We start from the raw sequence: 13,319 nt of genomic DNA on the forward strand, positions 1-13,319 counted from the left end.
ATGTATGTATGTGCAGGGAGAGGAAGATGTTGAAAGAGACTGAAGGAAGTATGCAAAGGCAGCTAGTTAAGGCTTTTTTCCCTGACAAGGGAAACAGAGAACGGTGCAAACAAAAAGGCCCAAAGAAGGAAAAGTAAGATGAATACAGATTTGGAGGTCAGTATTCAGAGAATACATAATCTATTTATTTGATTGCCAGCTTCAGAATGTTATCCTGTAGTCTTGTCTCTGAAAAGAGTTTGATGTGATGATCTAATTATCCAGAATGATCTCCTGGGGGTGTACTTTCTGAGCATCAGCAACAAGATATAGGGCAATACTGCCTCACAGCTAGAGAGAATTAGGTCAGAGTGTTCCTTCCCTACTTGGGATAGAGCAGACATCAGTTCGAGATAGTGCCCCTTACCATATTTTATCTTGTTTCCAAGTTGACAGAATCTCTGCATTTTGGTCGTAGTAGGTATCGATGGTCAAGTTCCCATCTGCGCTGTGCGCAGAACGGAAATTGGAAACAACACGGCTTGGAACACCTAAGCATCTCATTACTAAAGTAAAGAAAAAGCATGGAGAATCACCAAATTCATTTCAAGCAGAATCATTTGTTTCCCAGGCATACTTTCTAACTTTCTAGCCGGACAAGAGAAAGAAGGCCAAGATTCTTGCAGATCCATTCCTGTAACTCCTTTATCCTCAGAGTACCTCACCCAGGCCCAGAATCCCGCTGCCTACCTGCCCTATTGAAGGTCTCCATCTCACCAGAAAAAAAAACATTTGAGGGTAACTAAAAAAAACAATAAACAACAACTGAGTTCATCATTTAGAACTTTTTTCCATTCGGCAGCTTTCCAAATTAAAAATAGAAAATCTGAAACATTTGATAATGCAAAAGAAAATTAAAAACAACTTTAGGCCTATGGTGAGAAGCCGTGCGGCCTTAGGTAAGTGGCTTAATTTCTCTGGGCCTTTGTCTCCTTGTATGTACAAAATAAGGAGCTGGACCAGATGATTTTAAGTTCTGAAGTTCAGGTTCTGTAATTCTACTGAAAGACAGGGTTTGGAGGAGGTAGAAGAAATCAGAATGGATAGAAGATGAGCAATGTGAGCAAGAGAGATTTATGGAGATAAATGGAAGACATCACAGACAAAGGGAACCTTTGACCATCTTTGGTAAGACAACAGCACCCTCTTGTGGCTCTCAAGATGGTACTACAAAGGCTTTTTAAAGCTGAGTTAAGATTTCATAGATGGAGTCATAAAAAACAGACAGTAGTATACCACCACACACACACCTGCCCGGGGGCAGATGAAATCAAGCCAAGAATCAAATGTGACCTTTAGAACACAGGTCCCCACCTATGCCATCAAGGCAGGAATTTTAGAGAGAGGTTTATCCTACCCCTTTCCTGCTCAGGAGGAGAAAATGGTGCCTATCTACTACCTAGGTGGCTGGGAGGATTACAATGCTTTCAAACATAAAAGGAATCTTGAGATCAACCAATCTTTCTGTTTCAATTCATTCGAGAGCCCCAAAGAGTACCACCTGTCCACAACCACCTCTCTACTCCCAGCACAGGCCCTGGGCTTTTTACAAACGCTTTGTAAGGGTGAGAGCTAGACTAGGGTTGCAAAGTAGAAGCAGCTTGACAGGAACAGCTCTGCCCTTCCTTGTTCAGTGGTCCCAGAACTCTATGGCCTGGGACTGAGGAGAAACTTGGAGATGCAGCAAGGATGTAGGCTTAGACCTTCTCCCTCTCATTCTACCAAGCCCGACCCCTCCTCCATAACACCTGCTTAGCCAGGGACTTTCCATGGAAAATTTGACTATACTAAATACTGGTGCTGTGCTGAGCATTTTCCAGTGAAAACATAGAAGCAACATGAGGTCACTTGATTTTAACACAGATTTAAACCTCTTCTTTGTCAATAGCTCTTCTACGTAACTGGAAAGCTATGCTGCCCCTCTCAGAAAAATCTAGAACTTTGTCCTCTGTCTCTGTCCTCCCCGTTCTGTGTTTTCTCATTCTCCAACTCAGAGTCAACCCATGAGTTCAGACAATACTGATCGAGGACCACAGTGTAAGAGGCAGCACTGTGTGAGGTCCCCTCTGTCTTGCACAGGGGGAGGCAGGCAGGCAACTCAGTACTCTCCATCTTTCCCTTATCTTTACAGATAATCTGATCAATGACTTTGAACTAAATTGTAAGTAACTTATAATGCCTAAAACCTTGATGCTCTTTTAAGGGTAGGTAGCAAGGTAGCAAATCTCTACTTGTAACTCCTCAAGAATCTCTCTGAGAAGTATTTGGGAGCGTCCAGCTCTGCTTACGGGTGAGATCAGCTCTCCCAGACAGCCTGCTTGCACCTCAAACTTCTCTGCACCTGTCCCAGACTCTAGGCTCACCTTAAGTTTCGAAACCTGAGCAGGTGGCAAAAAGAAACCAAATTTGCCTCTACTTTGGGACCACAAGCTCCTCTATCCAGGTGACCATTTTAACAGTATAACCGCTCCATCAGGGACATTGTGGAGTGACTGTAACAGGTCAACCTCCCTCCTGGGTAGATGTACAGGATTCCTCAAGACTACAGATCATATTGGTTAAGAGCCCAGTGCCCACCACTCATTAGCTGTGGTGCTGTCGGCAAACCACAGTTAACTCATGTGAAAATTGAGGTATCAGAGCTCGACCTCAAGGGTTAGCATGAAGATTAAATGAGTAAGATTCTGCATCTCCGTCTCCCCTCACTCACCGGTGCACATAACAGCTGCGAAGACCCAGCACTGTCCATACTTCACAGGCTGCCCGCCCTTGGCTGACCACTGCCGCAAGATGGCCACGCTGCCATTCCACTCCAGTGGGCTGACCCCCAGGGAGTAGTCCTCTCCCCAGTTCCCCTGCAGCACGCCATTGTCATCGTTGCTGTTGATCTGCAGAGGACGGCTGGGTGGGTTTCCACATTCCCTGGGGGGAGGTCAGACGGTCCTCCGACAGGAGTGGGGAAGCTTCTGTCCTTACCATGGCGCTCACCACCCTGCAGACATACACCGCATCATTCCTCTGGGAGCAGTCTTTGGACGGGTTCTCCAAGAAGTATAGGCTCTTGTTGAGGATCTCGAAGCAGATGTCTATGATGTCCTCTTCAAACTTCCAGGTGAGGGCAAGGGAGAAAAAAGAGAAGCATAAAAATGTCTAGAATTCTGAAACCTCAAGTTTGTAATATAGACTTTTAGTGAAGGTGTGTTTGGGAGTAGGGGGGAGCTAAATATTAGACAAGAACCAGCCTTTGAAGAGCTTACAAATCAAATTGGGAATGTATTAAATTCAAAATTCTAAAAAACTGACTTATGTGCCTCTGATGAAAAACGCAAACAGAATTCAGAGAGATGAAAGATCCTTGTTGACTGAAAAGATCCGAGAAGACCGTTGGAGCTGATGGGCTTTGAAGGACCAGGTAGATAGAAAGAGAGGAAGGTGGGGGCATTCGCCTGAGGTCTTTGAGCATGGCGGGTACCGAGGACAGGGGCTTAGAGAGTCTCATTTTTGGAGGGCTGTGGGAAAAGATCAGATGGATTGATAGAGGGCCAGGCAAATGAGGAGAGGGAGAAGAGAGTGGAAGGCCTTAAACTAGGTAGAGGATTTAGCACTGATGCTGTCAGCACAGGAGAAGCCAGTGTAGGCTCATGACATTCATTTACAATATATATTTGTGATATGTTGCAATTCTTTGGACTGACAAATGCAGTGGTATTTGTCTCCGTTTCAAAAAATTACACAAGTTGCCACAGTTGGAAAACAGGGAAACTGAGCTTCCTCAGCAAGGCTTCCTGCGTCCCCTGATACCCGGTGTGTTGACAGGGCTGAGAAGCCAGTGCAGCGGGAGAGAGAAACTATACCAGCCATGGCTGTGATTGAGAGTGTAAGAGTTGCCCATAGCCAGAGGTCCCCCTCCCTGTACACCGACTGGATATTTAATGTTATTAAAGAATTGCTATTTGTTTTTCAGTTTTGATAATGTATTGTGGTACAGTTTGCAGAAAGTCATCTTTTAGAGCTATATTCTAAAGTATTACTGGCTTAAATGATATGGCATTTGTAATGTGTTTCAAAAGAATCCAGTAGGGGTAGAGGAGTATAGACCAAGGATCAGCAAACTTTTTCTGTAAAAGACTAGATAATAAATATTTTAGGCTTTGTGGGCCAGAGGGATTCTGTTTCAACTACTCGACTCTGCCACTATAGCACAAAAGCAGCTGCGGATGATACCTAAACAAATGAACATGGCTATACTCCCCAAAAATGATATTAATGGACACTAAGGTTTGAACTTCATATAACTTGCACATCACAAAATATTATTAAATTTTTTTTCAACAATTTAAAAAATATTAAAACCATTCTTAGCTCGTAGGCCGTGCCAAAACAGGCAGTGGGCCTCATTTGTCGCATGGTCTATAGATTGTAAACCCCTGGTATAGATAAAACAGATAGATTCAACAGAAATTGATCACTACTGAAGATGAGAGACAAGTTCATGGAGGTTCGTTATAGTAGCCTGTCTACTTGGATTATGTTTTAAGTTTTTCATAATAAAATATTAAAAACTGAAAGGGAAAGGCATCTCCTTTTCTTCCTTGCCCCTTTCACTGGATGGAAAATTGGCCCAGCACTGCACACTCTGACTTTTTTTTAGCAGTCCTTTGTGAGCCCATCGTCCTGTGATAACCTTACCTGCCCATAGTTCCAGGGTGAGGAGGTGATGAATCTTTCATGACCCTTGTACACAAAGCCATAGTCCAACATAACGTACTCCTGCAGCAGTGTTTCACTGGGCAGGTAGACATCATCCTCTGAGTGGTTAAGAGCAGTGGAGGGGGTAAAACACCAAACCAAAAAAACAGAGTAATAAAATTAAAAAACAGTAATGAAAGTATCCTGCTGGAAAATAGGAGAAGTAATGGGTCGATGGCAATAGAAAATCAAGAGTGGAACCTCTTAGAAGTCTATGTGCTTTCCTAGAGGCCAGAGATAGAATCTGTACTTAAAAGAAAATAATGATTCTGTTTTCCTGATTGTAAAAGTGGCAAGCTTGTTGTAGGACTTGGAAAATGCAGATGACAAAAAGAAGACAATGAAAATCACTCATTCCCACTACTCAGAGGCACCCACCATTACATTTTGGGGTATTCTGGCCATTCTCTTTCCCTGTACATACATGTAATACAATTACAGATCACATTGTGTTCCTTCTCTTAATCTATTTCACTTAACATCACACCATGAACATTTTCATCATTCTTTGTAAAGATGATTTTTAGCGAGCACATGGAAATGTAGTGCATAGATATGCAACGTTTTATCTTCTGGGCTTTCTAACTAGAACCTCACAAAGTGTTTCCAGGGGATCAGGTTAACATTACCACTGGTGAGCAAATCGTACCTGCACTCCAGGGGTTAAAAAGCAGGATGAAAGTCCCCAGGGGGTGAGTCAGGATGTGATCCTGCCTCTGAGAGATGTCTATCTTCAGGGTGTAGGAGCCGATGACTGCATCGGCTGGTGTGAAAAGGGAGACCAGGAGCGAGTTGGAGTCAACAGTGAAATCAGAGGCACTCCACACATTCCCTTGTCGGGCCTGGGTGAGTGGGAAGGTAGCTCGGGTTCCCAGCAGCTCCATGGGTGCTGGTCCTGTGTAGGAGAGAGTGACCCCAATGTGAGGCCCAAATCTATGCGACATGATTCCGGGGGGAGGGGCGGGCAGGAAAGACCTACACCTTCTCCCATCATTTACTAATCCTTTTGGTTTAAGGCTTTTACTGCTACTGGGTGTCCTTGGGCAAACCACTTAAGATCTCTGGGCTTTAGTTTTGTTATCTGTAAAATGGGATCTTAATAGGATGCACCTGAAAGTCTTGTCACAGGATTTAGTGTGTGGAGTTTAGTACATTGTATATTTAAAGGTTGGTTATTACCACAATTTCAGTTTGCTGAGTTGGCCAAATCTGTTCTTAACAGCACTAACAGGGTGCTCAACACTAATAGGGTCCTGAGGTCCCAAGAGAAGAGAGGGAGGGCAGATCAGAAAAGAGAGACAGGGGCCCTACAGGTGAGCTTTGCCTTGGGGTGGGGCAAACTCACCAGTCTCAGCCACGAAGGTGATGTGGTCGGTCCTGGAGTGGAAGGGTCGGTTGAAATGTACTTGGAGCATGAAAGGCTGGCCTCGGCGCACGATGAGCCGCTTCAGGCCCATCTCCTTGGTATGATGCTCCTTGTTGTTCCTGGAGATCTGCAGGTCAATGGACCTGAGCTCCAAGGCCACCACTAGGGAAGAGGAGGAGACAGGTCACTGCTCAGCTGTGGCTCCCTGGGCTCAGCATCCCCTGACACTTCTCAACCATTTCTTTGGCACCTGGCTTTGACTTTGTAAGATTTCTGTCCAGATCTTAGCCCTCTGCCACCTGCTCCCTGGTTTCAGGACCCAGCCTGAGAGGGCCATTCAGCAGGTCCTGGCCCAAGAGTGGAAGGACAGTGATCTCGGTGACCTCTATAACTGAACCCAGAGCCAAAGTGCTTAAAAATTAGGGTCCCAGAAAGCTAATGATTTCCAGACAACTGAAACTTAACCCTTGAAATGCCACCACATACTCTTAAGTACTTCTGTTGACAATCTTTCTAAAAATCACTTTATTATCCTTCTGAGTAAAGAAAGAGCAAATTAGAATTTTGTATGAATTAAGTCAGTGAGCTGACTGGAGTCTGGGATCTCAGCTAAAGGCAAGTCCCTGCTTTAGGATACTGGGCATGTGGGAGCCTCGGGGTTACTTGTAGCTTATTTCTTGCTTCTCAGCCATGTTTTGGGTATATGATGGCACTGACTGCTTCCTGGGGTGCTACTGTATGAGTATATCTAGTATATGGTTTAAAAACTCTCATAGCACAGTGGGCAAGAGGGGAAGCTCTTACTGACTCAACTGTGAGACCTTGAGTGAGTTACTTAATGACCCTAGACATTAGTGTGTTCTTGGCTGAAATATGGAGACAATGATATTCTTACCTCATAGGGTTCACGTGGGCATTAAGTGAGAATTCACATGTAAAACCTTAGCATAGAGGCAAGTACAAAGTAAGCACTTGGATCATTAGTTGATATTAGTATTAGTAATATGCAGCCTCAGATTGCATTTGCTTTGCTATTTTTGCTGGTGATTTTTATTGCATTTCTAGCGACAAAAATCCTCAGATCTTTTCCTCTTCTAGTATATTAATTTATCTCAGTGGTTCTCAACTGGGGAAATTTGGTCCCTTGGAGGACATTTGGCAGTGTCTGGAGATATTTTTGGTGTCAGAAATTGAGGAGAGGCTGCACCTGGCATCTAGTGGATAGAGGGTGCAGATGCTGCCAGACAGCCTCAGAGAGGAAAAACTTGAGTTTGTTTCCAGTCATGATGTAAACTATGGGTCATAGTCAAAAAGTTTGAAAGCAACTGGCCGAGATCCTGTTGGAAACTGGTCGCATCTCATTTATTCCTGAGGGTCCTGACATTTTCATACCAGGACCCACTGAGCCTTCCCAGAAAGCCTCCCTACCCCATACGTAACGCCCAGTGGCCATTCCACCCTGAAACATCAGGTACCCAAAACAGGCAGTGAAGAGCACACAAGAGCACTTACATCACTTCCACAGAAAGGAGCAGGACTGGGGACAGCCTTTACCTGGCTGCTGTTCACTGCTCAAAGCCTAAGGGCAGCCAACTCAATTTTCCCTTCACCCAGGCTGACTCTTGGTTTGGGAGGGAAAGGGGAGGAGGAAGAAGGAAGCTGCCTTCCTCTTCATGCCTGAACAGGTTGTGGTACATGGAGAAAACTTATTCTCCACTGGAGGCTCAGAGATGTTTGCTGAATGGATATGTGCGTACATGCACGAAGGACAAGAGAATGATCTGACAGGAGGGCGGTGGGGCTGAAGGAGAGGAGAGGGAGAAAAGCCTGTGAGGGCAGCAGGGCCGAGATGGTGCTGTGGCTTCGGCAGTGATGGGCACAGCTATCTCCGATGGAAGAATAAAATGTTACACCTTTCTGAGGGCATTTTATTAATATTTATTACAAAATTAAAGAAAGGTTTAAAACATAAATGCCTGTGAGCCATAAATTCCTCTTCCAGGAAAAAAATAATAATAAAAAATTATAATCTTAAAAAAATCATAATCTGTGTACAAAAAAGTAAGCATAAGAATGTTCGGTGAAACACAAATATCCTACAATAACAGCTGGATACATAAACTTTATTCCTCTCATCTCAATGTAACCAGTGAAAAAGACAAAGAATATGGGGAAATAATTCATAAGATATTAAGAGGCAATATAAAAAGACAAAATAACATATGTTACAGATTCTCTTTATATGAAAGTTATGGGACATTTTTCTTTTCTTTGAGTTTTTTTTTGGGGGGGGGGGGCAGTTCCAAGCTTTTGCTTTAAGCATGTATTCTTTTTGTGTTTAGGGAAAAGTGTTACTTTGATTAAAGGCAGGTTTTTGAACAGGAGTGGCATGTAGTTCTGGATCAATCCAGCTGTGGTATATAACCCAGACCGGAGGAAAAAAAGATTAGTGTGGGAAGGGCAGTGAGAACTCTGTCACAATAATCTTAGGCAAAGGCTAATGAGGACCTAAATAAAGGTGTCGGTAAGAGAAAAGGAGGAACTACTCTATGTATGCAAGGGACTGGTGTCCATGGGCATGTGGCAGGCTAATAAACACTAGTTGAAGTATCTTGACTTCCAGGGCTTCCTAAGTCCCCAGCTAGTTTGTATGAAGACTGGGGCAAGTTAAAAGAATCCACTGCAAACATGTTTTAGGCAATCAGGCCACTGGTGAAGGACTGGAAAGCTCTAGGTGAGGATGGCAAAGGGTAAGTTATACCCAGCACAGCCAGCAGAGAGAGTTGGCACCTGCCACCAAATGGCCCCAGGACTTGGTGCCTTCCCTTCTCTTGCCTCTGTCCCTGGTTAGTCCAGCTTCTTGGTCAATGTCTTTTCTTTTTTCATTCCTCATTATTGTCAGTTTGGGACTTTAACAAATACTTTATTCTTTTTCATTTCTTCCCTTTTAAAAAATGTGGAAGGATCATCTGTGTGAAAGCATAGAAAGATTCCTATGTGATGAGATTATGCAGTGTTTCTGCACCTCTTTAAATGTCTGATCTCAGAAGCTAAGCAGGGTCGGGCCTGGTTAGTATTTGGATGGGAGACCACCTAGGAAGACAAGGTGCTGTAGATGTAAGAAATTAAAAAAAAATAAGGGATTGTAAACTGACAAGTTCCTTGCAATCTGCGAGGTCAACCAAGGGTTACCTTGCCTAAAAAAAATTAAAAAATAAAAAATAAAAAAAATAATAATAATAAAATAAATGTGCAAGAGTAAAAGTGTCTTATTATCTAAAGGTTCAAGTCCAAATTCCTTAGTCAAACATTCAAAGTCCTCCACACTGTGGTCCCAACATATCTAGCCAATCTTATCTCCCAACAGCCATAAATAAATTCTGCTTCACTCGTGTTGTGGCCTCTAAATAGATTACCCAACTCTACCTCTGGATGGTCCCGGACTTTCCCCCATCTCTAAGTGTCCCCATTGTAACCATTCTTCAAGCAAAACTCAGCATCTACCTCCTCCGTGAAATCCTTCCCAAACATTTCAGAACATGTAGTGTTATTAAGCTCCAGGCTTTATGTGCATTATTTCCCATCCCTACAAATACCCAACAATATATTAACTCCAGATTACAGAAAAGCAGAGAGAGGTTCAGTGAGGTCAAGTAACTTTCCCAGGGTCACCTACCTAGTAAGTGGCAACATTGTCATTTAAATCTAGACAGTTTGACTCTAGAACCTAGCTATTAACCTCTGGCCTACGCTGCTGCTCTCGAGTTTCCCACTCCCACATTCCTTTTTTTTTTTTCCCCCCAAGTAAATGAATATTATGCTTTATTCAAATAAAAACATAACGATTAGACCTAAGAGGAGCTACTCAGGTGGAAACACTGGAGCAGGGTCCCCTTGTAAGGCCTTAGGGTTCTAAAGAAAATGAAAACCACAGCCCTGTCTCAACCTCCTCATTTTAAAATGCCAACTGGCCAGGGCAGAACCAGCTCCAGGACCTGCCTGGTCTCTCTCCTGATCTGCAATTTCTTATACTCTGAACCACTTATTTGTGAGCTAACCATGTATTGCTATGTTTCTTTGAATCATTATTATTATTTAATGGTGTCTACATGATTAACTATATTGTTTGATTGTTTACATCCAGTACTCAGCATTCGAATAGCTAGCTGCTGGCAGGAGAAAAATGTTCCCCATTGGCTATATAAGTTAAATCATTAGATCTTTTGCAGCAAATATAGCATAAGATTAACATGCACAATATATTAAAGTTTCTATAAATATTTTAGTCTTGCTATAATCAGATAAACAAAAACAATAACGAGATCTCATATTTGATTTGTTCAGAAATGTTAAAAATAATACCAATAATCTATTTTGTGAGAGTAGGTTATGGAAATGGACTTTCTCATATACTGATGGCAGAGCGTAAATTCATACAGACTTCTTAGAGAAATTGGATAATACTGAAGGGTAACAGAATATGCTATCCCAAATATGCCACTTTGGCATAAAGATTATTTTGAGCTGAAGGCAATTGAGAAGAAACAGATAAAAGAAAAACTCTCTGCCCCCCTCTCCACCATTTGCCTAAAAGCAGGATATAAATTTGTAAAGGTGTCCTCCCTCTCCTCTCTACAAGGAAGGACAGAGTTAATAACCAGAGGCAGCTCTAGACCCTCAGCAGCCCAGAGAAGCACAGAGGAATCTACATAATAAACTATTAATAGCTCTTATCTTCCATTAGTTCCCCTGTACATTTACTATCTTACAATTTGCTACCCTAGAAACTCCAAGTGCTTTTCCTTTGTCTTTTGCTTCTCTAAATATTCACTGTTCATTTGTTAAGATGCTATATAAGGCCAAGTTCTAACTACTCCTTTGAGTTACTCATCACTGTGTGTTCTCATATGTATGTGCAATGCACATGTTAATAAACCTCTATTTGTCTTTCTCTTGTTAGTGTTTGTCTAATTTAAAAGTCCCCAGGAACCTAATTGGTAGAGAGAAAACCAGTTAAGTTTTCCTTCCCCCATAATATCCATTTAAAAAAAGTGTATGTTGTCTTTGATCCAATAGTTCTTCTTTTAGAAATCTTTCATATGAAAAATATTTACACACACATGCAAAGTTATATCTGTTAATAAGGATGTTAATTGCAGCATTGTTTATAAGAGGAAAATATTGGAAACAATCTAAATGTCCATGAACAAAGCATAGTAATAAACAAATTAATAAATATGTTAAATAAATTGTGCTTTTATGCCTAGAATGGAAAACTATAATTCACTTCAAATTTTTGATAGACCAATATTGCACTGACATGCAAAGATTTCTAAGATACATGATTAAGTTTTTTAAAAAGCAAGTCATCAGATAATATGTATTATATAATCTCATTTTATAAAACAAATTTTATATAACCTAGTATTATTTGGAAGTAGTTAACTAAATTGTTAATAGTTTTTTGTGTGTGTGTGAGGAAAAAGTCATATTGGGAGTACATATATATGTAAAGGAGTACTTGGACTTTTTTTATCCTAATATATGAACTTTTAACTTTTTACAACAAGCACATATATTTTTTGTGTTACTTGTTTAATTAAAGTATAGTATTTTAAGAGACTCTATAATGTTTTAGGCTTATTGTAGTTGGGGATAATTGAGTAGAAAAATACCATAAAATTTAGCACAAAGATACCCTGGAATCTAGAATATGAATAAGCCTCTTGAGCCTTTACTATTAAACTGACTTACATTAAATAAACCATGTACATCTCTAGTTTCTAATAATTTCTAGAATATATAATTTAGAACGCAATTTTCAAAAATACATAATCCATCTTTAATGCCCTCTCACGACAGGCCCCATGTGTCTTCCAGGCTGGCCAAGCTTGCCTTGTTTTTCTCACTCCTAGCAGCAGAGCATCTGGGATTCTGCGGGGACTCCAAAAGTCTTTGAGCTCACAAGGCAGGAGCAACATCTCTCTAAGGGGAGCTGAGAGCCAGAGGAGAAACTGGAGCAGGAGAAAGTCTAGGATCCAAGAGGTGGTTCTCCCACAGCTCCAAGGTTAACCTCAGAAATGGCCTCTCAAGTACCAAGAGCACCAAGGGCACCAAGCATCAAGGGCACAAAGCACCAAGTGGTAAAGATCAAGGTCCCTAAGAGCCCCCTCAGACTTCCAAGGCCATTCCAGTCCCAAGCTGTTAAAGAAAAGATCTTCTACAACTTTATGGTTAAGCCGAATCCATTCATAAGAAAATTAATAGCTATATGATTTGTGCCCCAAGGTCTGAATGAAGGTAAAGAAATGGGAGAAAGGTACCAGCTTACACAGAAACTACCAACATCAATTTAGGCCCTCCTATCTTTTCTGTTCACCTCTACCCTCTCCACACATCTCCCCTCTTGAATTAGCACCTCAGAAAAGTTAAATTTCCAGTACTCACCCTGATCCATCTCCCTCCTGTCCGTCAGGGCCCTTCAACTAATCAGTATTAAGATTCTAGACTTAATTGCCTCTCTGAGCAATTATAGTCATCCGACTAGAAACTTTCCTTCCGAACTGAGTCGGGTGGGGCTGCCATTTCCTCCTCCTCCTAGTCCCTCCTGCTCTAAACTTTCCAAACACTGTTCTGGGAACATCTTAGCTTAAGGAAAAGGGCTCTGTCTGACGCCTTTTTAAAAATTACTGAGGGATTTGTTTCTGTGGCCTCTTTTTTAAGCTGAGAAGACTCAGTTGACATGGAAGGCAAAGCTTGGTTTGGATCTGTCCCTTTGCACCTCTGTCACTTCAAGGCTTGGGACCCCATTCACTCTAAACCAGCTCATTTTGGTGTCAGGCATGACCCGACGGTGTTGAGATGGGGGAACAGAGATGCCCTCAGGAAGGTCATACACAAATGGCCATGAAAATGCCTTTGAACAGCTCATTAGAACCCAGAGACCTTTGCTTCTTGAAGAAAAATGAAGTACATTGAAATGGTGGATTATTATGCTATCGATTAAAAATGAAATTAGTAAAGTTTCCAATGACCAGGGGAAATGCCTATAACATAATGTTAACTAGTGCTGAGGGAGCAGGATACAAAACAGTGCAGCTTATCTCAGTGGTGTGAAAAATGATATTTATACGGACAAAGCCATTTTTAACAAATGGAAGAAAAT

General features: G+C 41.9%; 1 protein-coding gene across 1 annotated transcript in view; it reads right to left on the reverse strand.

Annotated features, from left to right (window-relative positions):
• TGM7 (transglutaminase 7) overlaps positions 1-13,319 on the reverse strand; it is a 35,594-nt gene that overhangs the window by 9,297 nt on the left and 12,978 nt on the right. The window contains exons 2-7 of the mRNA XM_023527711.1: positions 6,134-6,316; positions 5,438-5,683; positions 4,729-4,847; positions 3,016-3,144; positions 2,750-2,927; positions 407-545 (exon numbers count right to left, since the gene is read on the reverse strand). Coding sequence (XP_023383479.1) covers positions 407-545; positions 2,750-2,927; positions 3,016-3,144; positions 4,729-4,847; positions 5,438-5,683; positions 6,134-6,316 — 994 coding nt within the window. The remainder of the gene's footprint in view (positions 1-406; positions 546-2,749; positions 2,928-3,015; positions 3,145-4,728; positions 4,848-5,437; positions 5,684-6,133; positions 6,317-13,319) is intronic.

Source organism: Pteropus vampyrus, unplaced genomic scaffold (genome assembly GCF_000151845.1).
Source record: "Pteropus vampyrus isolate Shadow unplaced genomic scaffold, Pvam_2.0 Scaffold19, whole genome shotgun sequence".
Classification (NCBI taxonomy): Eukaryota; Metazoa; Chordata; class Mammalia; order Chiroptera; family Pteropodidae; genus Pteropus; species Pteropus vampyrus.